The 18881-nt window shown below is 44.0% G+C and overlaps 1 protein-coding gene and 1 long non-coding RNA gene across 4 annotated transcripts in view; both read left to right on the plus strand.

Moving 5' to 3' along the window:
• The first annotated feature begins 401 nt into the window (after window positions 1-401).
• LOC118395073 (receptor-type tyrosine-protein phosphatase S-like) overlaps window positions 402-18881 on the plus strand; it is a 76250-nt gene continuing 57770 nt past the window's right edge. For all 3 annotated transcript variants that reach the window (XM_052464235.1, XM_052464237.1, XM_052464236.1), the window contains exons 1-3: window positions 402-577; window positions 3706-3851; window positions 4175-4316. In XM_052464235.1, the coding sequence (XP_052320195.1) occupies window positions 439-577; window positions 3706-3851; window positions 4175-4316 (427 nt within the window). In that variant the 5' untranslated portion in view covers window positions 402-438. The remainder of the gene's footprint in view (window positions 578-3705; window positions 3852-4174; window positions 4317-18881) is intronic.
• Window positions 4670-6367, plus strand: LOC127907684 (uncharacterized). Its single transcript, XR_008065446.1, has 3 exons — window positions 4670-4843; window positions 4874-5065; window positions 5096-6367. It is a non-coding gene; the product is annotated as an uncharacterized LOC127907684 (long non-coding RNA).

An 18881-nucleotide genomic window follows, 5' to 3' on the forward strand; every position in this document is an offset into this window, starting at 1 on the left:
AACACCCCTTCTGCTTCAATATCATCTTTGCTTGAGTGTTTCCATATTAGAGTTTTATGTGCGGTTTGTATGTATGTTTGTGGCCAGTGAGGAAAGACTGTGTCAGTAGAAAGGCTTGAAGAACAGTGGGTGGATAGACTGAGGATAATGTCTGTACTGGGCTCAACACCTTCCTTTTATTTATGGGTGTTTACTGTATACACATGCAGAGGCTCGCTCGACCTGTCAATCCAAAGTCAAAAGTGTTTTTTATTCAACTGACCAAATCCGGTGTGATCATCGACTCGGTTTAATGTTCTTCAAAAGGATATTCTCTCCCTCGTATTTATTTGAACACATTTGTTTTTATGGGTTTGTTTGTTTTTCCACAGAGTGCCAAGCCCTGTTGAGTGAATCCCCCCTCATCCCCCACCTCCATCCCCAGTCGCCGGAGGTACCATGGTTCCCCCCAGTCCTGGCGGAACCATAGCCCAGTCCAGGGTGCCTCGCCCTGGGTACTGCCTCTGCCTCTACCCCCCTTTTTTGCTGCCACTGCTGCTGGTGCTCACTTCCCTGCCTAACCTCTCTGACGCCTTAGGTAAGTAACACACTGCAGATTTATGTTTGTGTGGGTGTGTTAGTTCATGTGTCTGTATGGTATGTCCTCCAATTGGTCGATTTGTTTATGTGTAGGTTTGTCCGTTTTTCTGCATGGCCACCGATGCATCCTATCTCTCTACCTCACCCTCTCTCTATCCCTCTCTCTCCCTCTGTGCTGACAAGCGTCTGTAACAGTGAGTTGTGTTGGTCAACGCCAGCTGCAGTGAGTGGTGACGTGGTGTTGGGCTGGAGGTGGACCGGTGAAGGTGTGTCTGCCTGTCTGTTTCGGCGGTGATGGGTGTTTAACAAGATCTGTCAGGGCCGTGGTGGTTTTATTACACCAATAAGCAGCACACACACACACACACACACACACACACACACACACACACACACACACACACACACACACACACACACACACACACACACACACACACACACACACACGTCAGCGCTTATCCGATTGTCACCTTCATCAAAGCATGCCAACAGATGTCTTGTCTTATGGATCGACAGTCAGACAGGTGAACAGAGAACACATCTCATTTAACACTGCAGCACAGAAAACTCTACGGAAGTATGTGGCACTTGAAGAGCATGAATGGTTTTTTGACACTGATGAGCAGTGAGGGGAAGTCAGCCTATAGTTAGTCATCACATTGCGGCTACTGTATGAAAGCATGCCTTGATATGTCTTACAGTTCAACATTTTAAGGACAGTGTGTTTACCTAGAGGTATTACTGCGAAGTGTTGCTCTGTGACTCAAAGAAAATAGCATCCCAAAAAGAGCAGTCTGAACCACCATATTTCTTACACTGATGGAGTGCCCGTGTTAATATTTGTTTTGGTTGGTGGCTAGGACCGTGCGTTTTTCTTGACCATGTAACCTGACCAGGAAAAACTCTGGACCCTAATTATAGGCCACTTCTGTAATTGGTATGGATTTACAGTGAACCTGAGTGATCGATCTGGTCAGACTTGTCCAGATGGATCTCATTTCCAGCCTCCAGTCATAGTGGGGGTGATTATAGTATCATGACACCCACTTGCTACCTACTGACGCACATCTGCACATTATACTTTCCCAGCACTGCTATTAGATAATCATAGCCATGTGGTGTTTCATTATGATAGGCCAGATATATGTAAGTCCGAAGTCTATCATTATATCCCACTGGCAGCCAGGGAGTCAAGGAGTCAAGGAGTCAAGGCTACTCAGCCGTTAAAGGGACGGACCGCATTCTTGACTATCCTCACCAAATTCGTGGGAATTTTTCATGAAAGGAAAACCAATATGTATGTCTTGTTTGAATCAGAACCAAAGGCTCTAACCAGAACAGAATGCAGCTGGAGGCCGGTAGTTGCACCCATGTAATTGGAATTGGTTCTAGTGTGCAGCGGGAATAGCACAATAATGTCTTTGGAAGTGACAGTGCAGAAATGTAAACCAATGTTGAATGTGAAATCAACCCTCTAACACAGCTCCCCAAAGTACTGCCTGTTCCCGAGTGCAACACTTCACAACTGACAGAGTGTGTGACGTGTATGGTAAAAAGGCTCCAATAATACTCCGTTTTTTACCCCCGAAAAGTATTGTTGAGGTTTCTCTCGGTTTCTGCTCAGGCACTTTACCTCACAGCTCAGAGGTGGGCTGGCTGCTGTGTGACTGGTACTCACTGAAGTGTGAAGTTAGCAGGGGAGGGAGTAAAGCCAGAGAGCTTTTCCGTCTCTCAGTGATTTTTGGGGAGTTATTGCAGTGTTTCTTTGCAGTGTTTCTTTCTTCTTCAGCTGCTCTGCAACTCTATTGTAGAACTGAATCGACACAGGAGGGATCTGGCCCAGTGATAGAGTGAGTGACAGACCGAGGTGGGAGAGCGGTAAGAGAGGGAGGAAGGGAGGTTGTTATGGTGAGGGTCAGGCCGGCTTTGCCCTGATGGATAGAACCGATTCCGCCACTGAGGAGGAGTTAAGCTGGCTGCCATGGTAACAGACACAGAGGGATAGAACTCTGGGCTTGCCGAAGAAGAGTCTGACATTCTAAGATGGGCAGAGAGACATAGGGAGGGAGGGACAGTATGAGACCGTGTGCGAGAGAGAGGAGAGAAAAGTGTATGAAGTAGCTTGACAAGATTATGGAATTTTTGTGCATGAAATAGATTTGTATTTGCTGTTAGTAATAAGCATTACTGCATTTCGGAAACTCTAGCAACCGACATGACACGTTCTAAAACTAGACCGTTCAGATCAAGCACACTGTGTTCTAAAACTGCATAAAACTGTCTTGTCTGTTAGAACTGGACTTTAGAAATATAAAAAGTATAAGTGAAAAGCCAAATGTATGTACTAATTCAATCCCTAAATCCTTGTACTCAAAATGGTCTCCTTGTTTCATTGTGATTTACTGCAGAGGCTGAAAAGGGTATGTGTGATATTAATACATTAAAGCCAATTATCTGCTGTGAATTTCCACCACACCTTTTCATACACCCGTGTAGCACCCACCCATGTATTCTCACAATCTGTGCTGCATAGTGGAGTAGCGTGCCCCAGTGTAGTGAAAAAACCTTCTCCTGTGAAGCTGAAGCACATCTTTTATAGATGACACACAGGAAGTCCTTGGTCATGTCCTCTAAATGATAGCCAGGAAGTGAGCTGTACTTAGCGGCCAATCACCATGTCCATCACGACTCAGTGATGTCATGTATCTCTCTTCCTGTCCACGGCTTTGGGCTAGTTAGCATCTCTTGAGAGAGAGCTGTCTATCTTTGGGTAGATCAGTTGGTAGAGAATTGTGCTTGCAATGCCAGGGTTGTGGGTTCAATCCCCACAGGGGACCAAGTATAATAATGTATGCACTTACTGCTGTAAGTTGCTCTGGATAAGAGCATCTGCTAAAATGTCAATTATGATTCATGTATATTTACATGGGGAAAATATTATGCAAAATCATTTTAGTACCATCATTCTAAATGAATGTTTAATCATTTGGATGTGTCTGTCTATCTATCTGCTTTATGGATGTTTGTTTTCTGAACTGCATTTATGTCTTGGACTCCTGGCTACAGAATTTCCCTATGAGGACAATAAAGTTTTAATTGATTTGAATTGTCTGCCTATCCCAGCGGCGCCCAAGTTTACCAAGATTCCCGGAGACCAGATTGGGGTGTCGGGAGGAGTGGCCTCGTTTGTGTGCCAGGCGTCAGGTGACCCCAAGCCCATGGTCAACTGGAACAAGAAAGGCAAGAAGGTCAACTCCCAGCGGATAGAGGTGAGCTCACTCCATTCTCCAATCTGTAAAGATCATATTTGTCTATTAGCAATTTTTAGGGGTTTTGTTTTGTTACTTGTTGGACCTGCTCTTCTCTTCTTTTTTTTTTATTCCCCTGAACACTGGCCTTTTCCTTTCGTTCCCAATTGGTCTCCTTCCTGGTTACTCACCTGGTTTCTGTCTCTTCCTGGTTCTTTGTCCTGTTTTCTGTCTCTTCCTGGTTCTTTGTCCTGGTTTCTGTCTCCTCTTGTTTTCCCCCTCATTCCAAACTGTTTCTCCACTTTATGTTTCCTGACTGTTTCCTATCTCCTCCTCTCCCCTAGACGATAGAGTTTGATGATGGAGCAGGGGCCGTGCTGAGGATCCAGCCTCTCAGGGCCCCCCGAGATGAGAATGTCTATGAGTGTGTGGCCCGCAACACTGAGGGAGAGGTGGCCACCACCGCCAAGCTAGCCATCATACGAGGTGAGTGTGTGTGTGTGTGTGTGTGTGTGTGTGTGTGTGTGTGTGTGTGTGTGTGTGTGTGTGTGTGTGTGTGTGTGTGTGTGTGTGTGTGTGTGTGTGTGTGTGTGTGTGTCCACAAGAATAGGAAACAAACAACATTTTACCAACTGTGGACATTTTGTTAGTCCCTACCAGGTCAAATGCTATTTCTAGGGGGTTTAGGGTTAAGGTAGAATTAGGATTAGAATTAGGTTTTGGAGTTACTAGGGGGTTTAGGGTTAAGGTAGAATTAGGATTAGAATTAGGTTTTGGAGTTACGGTTCGTTTTAGGATTAGGATTTAGGTTTAGGGTTAAAATTCGGTTTTGGGGTTAAGGGTAAAATTAGGGTTAGGGAAAATAGGATTTTGTGTGCCCACAAGGTTATTTAAACAGGACTGTGTGTGCCCACAAGGTTATTTAAACAGGACTGTGTGTGCCCACAAGGTTATTTAAACAGGACTGTGTGTGCCCACAAGGTTATTTAAACAGGACTGTGTGTGCCCACAAGGTTATTTAAACAGGACTGTGTTACCACAAGGTTATTTAAACAGGACTGTGTGTGCCCACAAGGTTATTTAAACAGGACTGTGTGTGCCCACAAGGTTATTTAAACAGGACTGTGTGTGCCCACAAGGTTATTTAAACAGGACTGTGTGTGCCCACAAGGTTATTTAAACAGGACTGTGTGTGCCCACAAGGTTATTTAAACAGGACTGTGTGTGCCCACAAGGTTATTTAAACAGGACTGTGTTACCACAAGGTTATTTAAACAGGACTGTGTGTGCCCACAAGGTTATTTAAACAGGACTGTGTGTGCCCACAAGGTTATTTAAACAGGACTGTGTGTGCCCACAAGGTTATTTAAACAGGACTGTGTGTGCCCACAAGGTTATTTAAACAGGACTGTGTGTGCGTGTGCGACTGAGTTCCTCTTTATGACCATCTTCATTACAGTACAATTGCTAACATGCATTGGTCAAAGTAGCCTTGTGGCTAGAGTCAGTGAAATAGAAGTGTAATGTGGACCAAACTGTGAATCATTTTTCATTGCTTTCACACAAAATGCATTCAATGACCACATTCTCCGAAATCCATGAACCCTTTTGTCATTCGTACTCCGCCACCTGCAAAACTATATATTTGCAGCACATGTTTTCAAATGCTAACACACTGTTTCCAAAACTGTTAAAACACACATTCAGAACAGAACGATGGCAAATTTCTTGCATGTCTGCAGTTACCAGATTGAACTATATAGAAAATCTCAGCAGAATATATAATCATTCCAAACACAGCTGATTGCAATTTCAGCTGAAAGCCTACACAAGTGTCCTGGAGTTAGTCTCGTTACCAAACAGACAAAAGAGGACGGCTTCGGAATAATTTAGTTTGGAAACATGGATCAAGGAAGACAGGTTGTTGGGGAGAGAAGAGTGGCAGGGTTGAATTAGACATTCCAGAAGACACTTTCCAAGATGCATCGCCAGAGAAGACATAAGATGTGATGTTGATGAGAACTTGTGGCCAAATGCAAGAGCGAGGGAGAACTAGAACCCTCACAGTACTGTACAGTACGAGTGATTATACTATACATTTTGTTGATGGGGTTTTTTGTAATTATTATTGCCGCCCTGGAATTTCACGAATTCGTTTTTTTTGTTTCAGCTTTTAATTTTTCACAAGTAAATTACTGTATGTGTCACGTTCTGACCTTTTTATTTCCTTTGTTTTGTATTTATTTAGTTGGTATGGGTGTGAGTTGGGGTGGGCAGTCTGTTTTGCGTTTCTATGTTTTTCTATTTCTGTGTTCGGCTTAGTATGGTTCTCAATCAGAGGCAGGTGTCTTTAGTTGTCTCTGATTGATAATCATACTGAGGTAGCCTGGGTTTCACTGTAGGTTTGTTGGTGTTTGTTTCCTGTGTCAGTGTTTGTGCCACATGGGACTGTTTCGGTTTGGTTATTTCACATATTAGTTTGTTTTTGTATTTCATAGTGTTCAGTGCTTTTCTTATTAAAGTCGTCATGAACACTTTACCACGCCGCATCCTGGTCTGATCCTTCCTCCTCTTCAGACGAAGAGGAGGAAATCTGCCGTTACAATATGCAAAGACATAGAAATAAATAAAGGCTATTGAAGAAAATTGCTGCATTTCTGACTCAATCTTGTTACATATACTTCAGTACAGTCAGTGAAAAGATGGTATTTTTATTCTACAATGAAATACTGATGTCTGTGAAAAATCATTCAAACTTCAGTGAGAAGTTCATAGTTCATAATTCATGTAATGCTCCCTGTTAGTGGTTTCAAGGACAGTGTGTTATGAGTGACGGTGTGCTTTCTGAGTGAACTCTTACCAGTGTTTTGGTCGAACAAGCTTATTTTGAGACGTATGAAGTGTTTTGGTGGTTTTGAGTGAGTTTTGGAGGTGAGATCAACTGTTTGGCCAAGATGCACATTGGTAGTGCAGACTGTGTGGAGCGTTTTGAAAAAGTGGCTTTAGTATTGACCAATGCTTGTTACAATTGAAAAAAACCTAATACTGTCTATTTTAAGCACACACGTCTTGCACACACATTCTCACACCTGCTCACACAACTGCTTACACACAGTCTCTCCCTTTGTTCCCTTCCCTCTCAACACAAGACGTGACAAACACCCTGCTTACACCCTTCTATAGCAGGACAGAAGGAGCTGTTCTTTTTTAGCCTGAGAGTTAGTGTGATTTGGCTGTGTTGAGGACCAGTTAGCATGTGATTTAGACTACAGCTTCGCTCTCATAATCACTTAATTTGTTCGGTTCCCAGACTGAGATGGTGTGAATCTAATGTAGCTGAGTTTGGCTGTAAAGCCTGGCTGTAAGCCTAGGAGCTGTGGACTGGGCTTAGGCCCAACACAGGAGAGGGGGATGGAGGGAGAGAGCGGGATGGAGAAGCGGGATGGATGAGATAACGACTCCTTTTTACATGGGAAAGCAGAGGATTAGAACTGGGCTTGGACAGGAACCCAGTTCTGCAGGAGGGAAGATGAGGAAGAGAGGGATGGAGGGATTGAGGGAGGGATATACGGGAGGAGAGAGACAGAGGGGATATAGGGAAAGATGGACGGGGACTCAGTGGGGGAGGAGGGCGAGTAGTGACACAGCAGGAGAAGGAGTGGAGAGAGGCGGAGGGGAGAGAAATAAGAAAGGAGGTATAGAAGAAAATAATGAGGAGTGAAGGAGGGAGGGGTAGATTTGGCAGGCTTGTGGTATTCAGCAGAAGGCTGGTAGCCTGGGGAATAGCCTCCTGTCCATCTGTTCACAGGCCTGTCATCACTATACATACACACCCAACCCCCCACTCTGTGTCTGTGGGACATTACTACATAAACCCTATAGCCCTTCAGTGCGTGTGCGTGTTTGTGTGAGCCATTAAATCATAAGCTATTTTTCCTCAATGGAGCTGTGTATATTCTGAATTTGAATTTGAACTTAAGCCCCTTATGTAGCCAGAGGTGTAGACTTACATTCGATGATACTTTGCAATCTGTCTCCGAGACCTTGACTGCACCATAGACTTAAATAATGAAATAATAATGCATATTTGTGTATATATATATAGGGAGGGGGGCACGTGGGTAACTGAGGGGCCCTGCCTTGATAGGGTAACTGTTTAATACAAAATATAAAAATATAAAAATAAAATGCATAATAAATCAATGTTACTGGTCAATTGTGTGAGTCAGGGGCCCAAGAGGCAATCTTTTTATATATATATATACACAGTACCAGTCAAAGGTTTGAACACACCGACTCATTCAAGGGTTTTTCTGTATTTTTACTATTTTCTACATTGTAGAATAATAGTGAAGACATCAACATTATGAAATAACACATATGGAATCATGTAGTAACCAAAAAAGTATTTATATTTGAAATTCTTCAAAGTAGCCACCCTTTGCCTTGATGACAGATTTGCACACTCTTGGCGTTCTCTCTACCAGCTTCATGAGGTCAGCTTCAGTTGGAATGCATTTCAATTAACAGGTGTGCCTTGTTAAAGTCTAATTTGCAGAATTGATTTCCTTCTTAATGCGTTTGAGCCCATCAGTTGTGTTGTGACAAGGTAGGTGTGGTATACAGAAGATAGCCCTATTTGGTAAGACCAAGGCCATATTATGGCGAGAACAGCTCAAATAAGCAAAGACAAATGACAGTCCATCATTACTTTAAGACATGAAGGTCAGTCAATCCGTAATATTTCAAGAACTTCTTCAAGTGCAGTCGCAAAAACCATCAATCGCTATGATGGAACTGGATCTCATGAGGATCACCACAGGAAAGAAAGACCAAGAGGTACCTCTGCTGCAGAGGATAAGTTTGCAGCCCAAATAAGATTGCAGCCCAAATAAATGCTTCACAGAGTTCAAGTGTGCGCTGGGAGTCGGGAAGCAAGTTCAGGCAGTGCATCATTTAATAAACAATTGAACAAAACAAGAAACACGAACAGCGTACAGACAGGAAACAAACAGAAACAATGACGCCTGGGGAAGGAACCAAGGGAGTGACATATATAGGGCAGGTAATCAAGGAGATGAAGGAGTCCAGGTGAGTCTGACATGCAGGTGCGCGTTCCGAACGATGGTGACAGGTGTGCGCCATAATGAGCAGCCTGGTGACCTAGAGGCCAGAGGGAACACACGTGACAGTACCCCCTCCCTCCCAGCCGCAGGACACCGATCCAAAATTACAATCTCGGGATCAGGAGCGGAACGGTCACCTCTGCTGAGGCGCGGAAACCTGTCAGTCCGGCTGAGACGCGAAGAATGGTGACCTAGAGCGCCAGAGAGAGCATATGTGATGGTATCCCCTCCCCCCCGTTCGGCTCCACCCGCAGGACGCCAACCAAAGGGATGATCCCGGGGATTCCGGAATGGACCGGTCGCCTAGCCGAGGTGCAGAAACCTGACAACCCAGCTGAGGTGTGAGTGCCTGATGAGCCGGCCGAGACCTCCCGGTTGCCTCGGTCGAGGCACGGGAACATGTTCACCAGCTGAGGCATGGGAGCCTGTTGAGTCTGCTGAAGCATGGGAGCCAATCGATTCCGCTGAGGTATGGAAACCCATCAAGCCAGCTGAGGCAGGGGAACCTGACAAACCTGCTGAGGCCTCCCAGGTAGCTCCGGTTCGGACACCCGGACCCAACATCACCTCCAGCACAAAAAAATACAAATAAAAACACCCCCTGATTCTTCCCTTTGGTGAGGCGTCATTCTGTAATGTGTGCGCTGGGGGTCGGGAAGCAAGTTCAGGGAGTGCATCATTTAATAAACAAATGAACAAAACAAGAAACACAAACAACACACAGACATGAAACTGAAACAGAAACAATGACGCCTGGGGAAGGAACCAAAGGGAGTGACTTATATAGGCAGGTAATCAAGGAGGTGATGGAGTCTAGGTGCGTCTGATGACGTGCAGGTGCGTGTAACGATGGTGAAAGATGCCACTACCAAAGGACACCAGTAAAGAAGAAGTGTCTTTGTGAGACGCAGAGTGGGTGATGGGATGATCTCCACATGTGTGGTTCCCAACGTGAAGCATGGAGGAGGAGGTGTGATGGTATGGGGTGCTTTACTGGTGACACTGGCAGTGATTTATTTAGAATTCAAGACACACTTAATCAGCATGGCTACCACAGCATTCTGCAGCGATATGCCATCCCATCTGGTATGCTCTTAGTGGGACTATCTTTTGTATTTCAACCTAGCAAAATGTGGAAAAAGTCAAGGACTCAAATACTTTCCAGAGGCACTGTATATCCTCCTAATATTGTGCAATCTGTGTGTTGATTTATTGGCCTGGGCTATTGTTTGTTTGAATTCAATACCAGATTGATCAGAGTAGCCACTCATTTTGGTTATTTGTATGGTATTAAAAAATATTCTTCTGTCATGTAAATTATATAGAATTGCATGAAATGTGTTTTAAAAAAGGCTTATTTTTTAAATAATTTTATAAATAAAGCCCCAGGGTTTATGATTTCTTAATCTGTCCCTGGGTGGGTGGGATATGGGTTACATTTACAGCTCTCTTATGAAGCCACATAAGACTTTATAAGATCATGTACAATAGCATCTTTTTGTAATGGTTGGCCACTCAGTACTCTCTGTCTCCCAACGAGATTTACTCCACAGAAGACTTGTTGTTGGCCACAGGAGTGAGCTACTCCTCAGCCTGACTGCTAATGGAGGGAAGCTTATGTAGCATGCTGGGGTAACTGGGGTCGGGCAGAGGAGATATCTCATTTAGACACTCACACCTCCCTCTCTCTCCTTCGCTACATCTCTCGCCATCACTCTCTCTCTCTCCATCTAGCTTGCTCTACCAAAGTACAGTACACCATATCTTTCCATATGTATTCCTCTTCCCCCTCTCCCTCTGGACACTGCGGTTTTGCGGTTTCCTAGCCTAGGGGAGGTTTTAGTATCTGCAGTTCTGCGTGTTTTAAACCTCCGGTGGGCGAGAGATTCTCATCGCTGCAGTAATGTGTGTGTGTGTGTGTGTGTGTGTGTGTGTGTGTGTGTGTGTGTGTGTGTGTGTGTGTGTGTGTGTGTGTGTGTGTGTGTGTGTGTGTGTGTGTGTGTGTGTGTGTGTGTGTGTGTGTGTGTGTGCTAAACCATGATTACCAACACCTCCCACTGCCCCATTTTCAGAAAAAGGGGTCTAGGAAGAAGGGTGTTAGAGAATGATTTTCTACCACTATGACAAATATGCTATGACATAGACTGTCTGATCAAGTAGAATCAAATCCAATTGTATTTGTCCCATGTGCCGGATACAACAGGTGTAGACTTGACCATGAAATGCTTACTTCTCAACAATGCAGAGTTAAAATTACGAAACAAATTAGCAAATAAAAATAGAAAATAGTAGCACAATACATAACAACGACAAGGCTATATACAAGGAGTAGCGGTACCCAGTCAATGTGCAGAGGTATGAGGCAGTTGAGGTAATCGAGGTAATATGTGCAGTAGATGTACTTTGGGCAGAGGTAAAAGTGATTAGGCAATCAGGATAGATAATATACGGAGTAGCAGCGGCGTATGTGGACAGTGTGAAAGTGTGTGTGTGTGTGTGTGTGTGTGTGTGTGTGTGTGTGTGTGTGTGTGTGTGTGTGTGTGTGTGTGTGTGTGTGTGTGTGTGTGTGTGTGTGTGTGTGTGTGTGTGTGTGTGTGTCTGTGTGTGTCTGTGTCTCTGTGCGTTGGAGTGTCAGTGTAAATATGTATGCGTGTGTGGGTGGAGTCCAGTGAGTGTGCATAGAGTCAGTGTAAGAGACTCAGTGCAAAAAAAAAGGTCAATGCAATAGTCTGAGTAGCCGTTTGATTAACTGTTCGGCAGTCTTATGGCTTGGGGGTAGAAGCTGTTCAGGTGCCTTTTGGTCCCAGATATGGCTCTTCGGTATCGCTTGGTGTGCGGTAACAGAATGAACAGTATATGGCTTTGGGTGGCTTTTTTTCGGGCCTTCCTCTGACACCGCCTGGTATAGAGGTCCTGGATGGCATGGAGCTTGGGCCCTGTAGCGCCTTGCGATCGAGGGAGGTGTAGTTGCCACACCAAACAGTGACGCAGCTGCTCACGATGCTCTCAAAGGTTGCAGCTGTATAACATTTTGAGGATCTGAGGGGCCATGCCAATTCTTTTGAACCTCCTGAGGGGGAAGAGGCGCCTTCTTCACGACTGTGCTGGTGTGAAGGGACCATGTTCAGTCCTTAGTAATGTGGACACCAAGGAGCTTGAAGCTCTCGACCCGCTCCACTACAGCCCCACCGATGTGGATGGGTGCGTACTTGCTCCTCCGTTTCCTGTAGTCCACGATCAGCTCCTTTGTCTTGCTGACGCTGAGTGAGAGGTTGTTGTCCTGGCATTGTGGTCCACACTGCCAGGTCACTAACCTCCTCCCTGTAGGCTGTATTATTATTGTTGTGCCGTCAGCAAACTTGATGATGGTGTTGGAGTCATGCTGTTGTGGGTGAACAGGGAGTACAGGAGGGGACTAAGCACACACCCCTGAGTGGCCCCCGTGTTGAGGATCAGCATGTGTTGTTAACTACCCTCACTACCTGGGGGCGTCCTGTCAGAAAGTTGCAGAGGGAGATGTTCAGTCCCAGTGTCCCGAGCTTGGTGATTAGCTTGACCTGTAGTCAATGAACAGCATTCTCACATAGGTATTCCTCTTGTCCAGGTGGGAGAGAGGAGTGTGGAGTGCAATAGAGATTGTGTCATCTGTGGATCTATTGGGGCGGTATGCAAATTGGAGTGGGTCCAGGATGTCTGGGATGGTGGTGTTGATGTCCTCCATGACCAGCCTTTCAATGCATTTCATGGTTACAGATGTGAGTGCTATGGGACAATAGTTGTTTGCTTGCCTACGGAGCTGTGAGGGGAACGGCACCTCAGTACCTCCAGGCTCTGATCAGGCCCTACACCCAAACAAGGGCACTGCGTTCATCCACCTCTGGCCTGCTCGCCTCCCTACCACTGAGGAAGTACAGTTCCCGCTCAGCCCAGTCAAAACTGTTCGTTGCTCTGGCCCCCCAATGGTGGAACAAACTCCCTCACGACGCCAGGACAGCGGAGTCAATCACCACCTTCCGGAGACACCTGAAACCCCACCTCTTTAAGGAATACCTAGGATAGGATAAAGTAATCCTTCTCACCCCCCCTTAAAAGATTTAGATGCACTATTGTAAAGTGGCTGTTCCACTGGATGTCATAAGGTGAATGCACCAATTTGTAAGTCGCTCTGGATAAGAGCGTCTGCTAAATGACTTAAATGTAAATGTAAATGTTGTTTAGGCAGGTTACCTGTGAGTTCTTATAACAGGGACAGTGGTCGTCTATAGACTGGGACATGGAGATGTTGAAAATGTCCGTGAAGAGATTTGCCAGCTGGTCTGCGCATGCTCTGAGAATGCGACCTGGTATTCCAATTGGCCCATCGACCTTGTGAGTGTTAACCTGTTTAAAAGTCTTACTTGCATCGGCCACGAAGAGCAAAATCACACAGTAGGGGCTCTCATGCTTGGCTCAGTGTTGTTTGCCTCGACGCAAGCATAGAAGGCATTCAGCTCATCTGGGAGGTTTGCATCACTGGGCAATTTACGGCTGGGTTTCCTTTTGTAATCCGTAATAGTCTGCAAACCCTTCCACATCTGACGAGCGTCGGAGCCGGTGTAGTAGGATTGTATCTTAGTCCTATATTGACGTTGGAGGTCGTAGTGGCATTTCTTGTAAGCATTCATGTCCGTGTCCTGTTTCTTGAAAGAAGTAGCTCTAGCCTTTAGGCCGGTGCGGACACTGCCTGTTATCCATGGCTTTTGGTTTGGGTACGTATGTATGGTCACTGTGTGGGATGACGTTGTAGTGGCTTCCTTTCGTCTTTACCATAGCCACTGCCCAAGCCTGAAGCGGGGTTGTTTGGTACGCATACAGTCCACACTCAAGGTTTCCAAACGGCCAAACATTCCATGACATCCAGGGATATGGTGCAACAAAAATGTTTATTCTTCTTATATCTAACAAATAAATGATTCTCCAATCAACTTAAAGCACAAAATACTTGATATGGAAAATACATATTATGACATGTCTGTATGTCTGTATGTCTGTATGTCTGTATGACTGTATGGTCAAAAAACTATACCGCTCCCGCATCTAGCAAGGACTCCCTCTCCCGAAGGCCCAACTTCCTGCCTTTATCCTAACACACTTACCACAATACAATGAACAGGCAAGAGGGGGGGCCAAATGGCCGAGTTACACTAACAACAAATTAATATATCTCAATCGGGTAAATATAAATCATAAAGGTACGTACCTAATATTTAATCATTTACATGAATATTTAATATATTTACACAAATATACATGGAGCTCCATATGTTCGGTCTTTTATACAAATATGTCCAAATCGGCTCTAACAGACGTCGTCAATGCACTTATTGCTGAAACCTGTGACTGATGTGGTAAACCCTTCAGTGTTATCGGATGAATCACTAAACATATTACCGTCTGTGCTAGTGAAGCTGTCTTGTAGCTTAGCTCCGGCAAGGGACGGTCTTGTATGCGTTTCTGTGGGTAGAGAATAAGTGCTCCAGAGTGTTAGAGCCTCTTGTGGTGCAGGAGACGCGTTGGTAAAAGTGATGTTAAAAGTGATTCCCCCAGAGTGTTCCTTGTTGGGATGCAGAGGTCCCTGATGCAGCATTCAGGACTGCAAGCACCAAAACATTCAATTGATACTATAGAGATTCAGATGCTTATGTTGTTAATCTTGCACGCGGCAGACACCACTTGTTTGGTTCCACGAGACTAGCGTGTTATGCGTGCAGACCGATTTCAATTTCAATCGAGTCAGTATGTGGCAACATAATATGCTATTAATATGTGCATGTCGGCATGTGTTATCTGTAGCAGTAGGGGCTAAGTCGGGGTGGGGAGGGGGCGGGTTGTAGAAAGATAGATATACAGTCGGACAGTAAAGAGTCAGAGCATCATGTCGACGCTCATTACCATAAAAGGGACATTATCATTTAAAGTGTTTCCCTAAATCTCTTTAGGCTCTTTTATGTCAACACTAGGAGGTAGAGAATTACCCCAGATGACAGTTAAATCGTACCTAAGTGGGGAAGGATCATAGTCATTCAGGGTTTACCCTAGGTTTGTTCTTAGGCGGGCTGATTTTCCATTGAAACTAAGTAAGATATTTATTTTAGATGAAGGTGATAGAGGGGTCCTAAACTCTGGTGCTGAGTTTGTTTCTCTGTGTGTGTGTGTGTGTGTGTGTGTGTGTGTGTGTGTGTGTGTGTGTGTGTGTGTGTGTGTGTGTGTGTGTGTGTGTGTGTGTGTGTGTGTGTGTGTGTGTGTGTGTGTGTGTGTGTGTGTGTGTGTGTGTGTGCCATATCCTGGCTGTAGAACCATGTATGCGTCGCTGTGCAAACACTAGGATTATAGCTGCTAGCCTCGTAACAGAACCCCAGGAGAAAAACATTGGTCATAACCCGTCATTTCTCACACACACACACACACACACACACACTTACAAGTCCTTGCAAAATGCACATTTTTTTCTGGATGATGGTGCCCATGGCAATGGGTGCGGTCGGCAAGTTTGAATTTGTGTGCAATTTTAGTTTTTAAGACAGTTTCCTGCAATTCTCTGTATTTCTCCATGGAGCCAAGATACATTTTTGCCGTTTAAAGTTAATTTCCTACAATTCTACACATTTTTTTCATGTAGCTGAGAGCTATAGCTAATTTCGCCTCACCTGCGTTATTTGCCTTGTGTATATATTTGTATTTTATTTATTTAACCTTTATTTAACTAGGCAAGTCAATTAAGAACAAATTCTTATTTACAATGCCGGCCTAACCCAGCCAAAACCAGAGGATGCTGGGCCAATTGTGCACCACCCTATGGGACTCACGGCCAGATCTGATACATCCTGTATTGGTACCAGGGACTGTAGTGACGCCTTATGCACTGAGATGCAGTGACTTAGACCACTGTCCCACTCAGGAACAGTATATTGAGCCCCTTGCTCAAGCAATAAGGCAAAATGATTAATTACATGGTATTGGCATCAGAGGAAAAGAGCATAAAATTGCCTTATATGCTGATGATGTGCAAGTTCACATGACTGACCCTAACACTTGCCTCCAAAAACTATGGGTATTTTTCAGGGTACAAACTTAATGTACACAACACACAAATTATATGCTTTAATTACACCCTATTAGAGGAAATAAAATATACATTTGGTCATTCAAGGTCGCCTAATCCAGTCTGTAGCTGGGGATAAAGAAACATTTCGGACATTAACAGGGATACTGAACCTTATATATCATCATTTACACTAGACCTCTGGTCTCTGATGGTGAAACAACACAAACTGGAAGAGGAAATCAGAATATAGAAATGGTTTGAGTTTGATCCATAATTTAAACCAGGTAACTATGATTTAAAAAATGAATGAATGTGATCTGAAATGCATATAAACAGGCAATGTCCAAGACAATATCTTCACTCTGTCATGGCATGATAACCTTGAGAAAAGACTCAACTCTTTATATTAAAGCAAAATGGGAAATGAACTGAATATAGCCAGAGCTATCAGAGGAAGAATGGGACAATATAAGCAGTGCTCAACATACAGTACCAGTCAAACGTTTGGACACACCTACTAATTCAAGTGTTTTTTGTTTTTACTATTTTCTACATTGTAGAATAATATTGAAGACATCAAAAATATGAAATAACACATATGGAATCATGTAGTAAACAAAAAAGTGTTATACAAATCAAAATATATTTGAGATTTGAGATTCTTCAAAGAAGCCACCCTTTGCCTTGATGCAGCTTTGCGCACTCTTGGCATTCTCTCAACCAGCTTCATGAGGTAGTCACCTGCAATGCATTTCAATTAGCAAGTGTGCCTTGTTAAAAGTTAATTTGTGGAATTTCTTTCCCTTGTCATGACATTACTTTCATTAATCTGATGACTGTTATTTATCTAATTCACAAACTATGTTTAATTGTTACCCGATTAAATTAATCATGTAACAATTAACTCATTAGGATTTGGGGCACCACGAGAGCGGTTGTTTAAAGAGTTACCATCTCCCGAATTAAACACATGTAGTAAGCAAACAAGTGTTAAACAAATAAAAATATATTTTATATTCAAAATTCTTCAAAGTAGCCACTCTTTGCTTTGATGACAGTTTTGCACACTCTTGGCATTCTCTCAACCAGTTTCATGTGGAATGCTATTCCAACAGTTTTGAAGTAGTTCCCACATATGCTGAGCACTTGTTGACTGATTTTCCTTCACTTTGCGGTCCAACTCATCCCAAACCATCTCAATTGGGTTGAGGTCAGTTGATTGTGGAGGCCAGGTCATCAGTTGTAGCACACTGTCACTCTCCTTCTTTTTTAAATAGCCCTTACACAGCCTGGAGGTGTGTTGGGTCATTGTCCTGTTGAAAAACAAATTATAGTCCCACTAAGCGCAAACCAGATGGGATGGCGTAGCAATGCAGAATGTTGTGGTAGTCATGCTGGTTATGTGTGCCTTTAATTCTAAATAAATCCCTGACAGTGTCACCAGCAAAGCACCCCCACACCGTCACACCTCCTCATCCGTGCTTCATGGTGGGAACCGAACATGCAGAGATCATCCGTTCACCTACTCTGCGTCTCACAAAGAACCAAAAATCTCAAATTTGGGCTCAAAGGACAGATTTCAACAGTCTAATGTCCATTGCTCGTGTTTCTTGGACCAAGCAAGTCTCTTCTTATTATTGGAGTCCTTTATTTGTGGTTTCTTTGCAGCAATTCGACCATGAAGGCCTGATTCACGCAGTCTCCTGTGAACAGTTGTTGTTGAGATGTGTCTGTTACTTGAACTCTGTGAAGCATTTATTTGGGCTGCAATCTGAGGTGCATTTAACTCTAATGAACTTACAGAGCATTTAACTCTGTAACTTGAAAAGTATACACAATAGAGATGTGCAAAGCTCTTTTGAGACCTACCCAAAGGTGTTGCCAAAGTTGTTTCTAACAGGGGGGTGAAGACTTATCTAATCAAGGTATATTAGTATTTCATTTTTCATTAATCTTTAAAAACTGTGTAACACAACAAAATGTGGAAAAAGTCGAGGGGTGTGAATACTTTCTGAAGGCACTGTATATTTCGGCACACACTGTACTGTGCATAAACTCTCCCACCTTGTAACGTAGACGCTTGGAGTCGGAAAACAAGTGCAGGTGGTGACTTTAATAATAAACGCAACATGGAACAATATAACAAACATGAGTAGCGTCGAGACATGAAACACATAAACTATACTGACTGGGGAAGGAACCTAAGGGAGTGCCAGATATAGGGGAGGTAATGAGTGAGGTAATGGAGTCCAGGTGTGTCTCATGACGACGTGCAGGTGCGCGTAATGATTGATGCCAGGTGTGCGTAATGATTGATGCCAGGTGCGCGTAATGATTGATGCCAGGTGCGCGTAATGATTGATGCCAGGTGTGCGTAATGATGATCCAGGACCGGTGGTTAGTATTCCGGAGAAGTCGGGCGCCGGAGGGGAGGAGCGGGAGAAGGCGTGACACCCATGTATAATGTGGAGAGCTCATATGCTGTACATCTAATGACAGCGAGCAGAGAGGAATACATAAAAGCTCTCTCTCTGTCTCTGTGCTCTACTGCAGTGGCCTGGTCTCATAAACAATCAGTTACACCATGCAGCAGCAAGCAGCCAGCAGAATAGACCCTGAGGTGATGGAAAGACCCCTGTATGCCTATCTCATTCTCAATTCAATTCAAAGGGGCTTTATTGGCATGCAAAACATGTTTACATTGCCAAAGCAAGTGGTAAAAACGAAAGAAAAAATTACAAAAGCCAACAAAGCGAATTAAGCAAAGACAATAACAATCGGACATTAAGAGTAAACATTAGGCAAACTAAATGTTTGAATAGAATAAGGACATTAAAAATA

This window comes from Oncorhynchus keta, chromosome 15 (assembly GCF_023373465.1).
Source record: "Oncorhynchus keta strain PuntledgeMale-10-30-2019 chromosome 15, Oket_V2, whole genome shotgun sequence".
Classification (NCBI taxonomy): domain Eukaryota; kingdom Metazoa; phylum Chordata; class Actinopteri; order Salmoniformes; family Salmonidae; genus Oncorhynchus; species Oncorhynchus keta.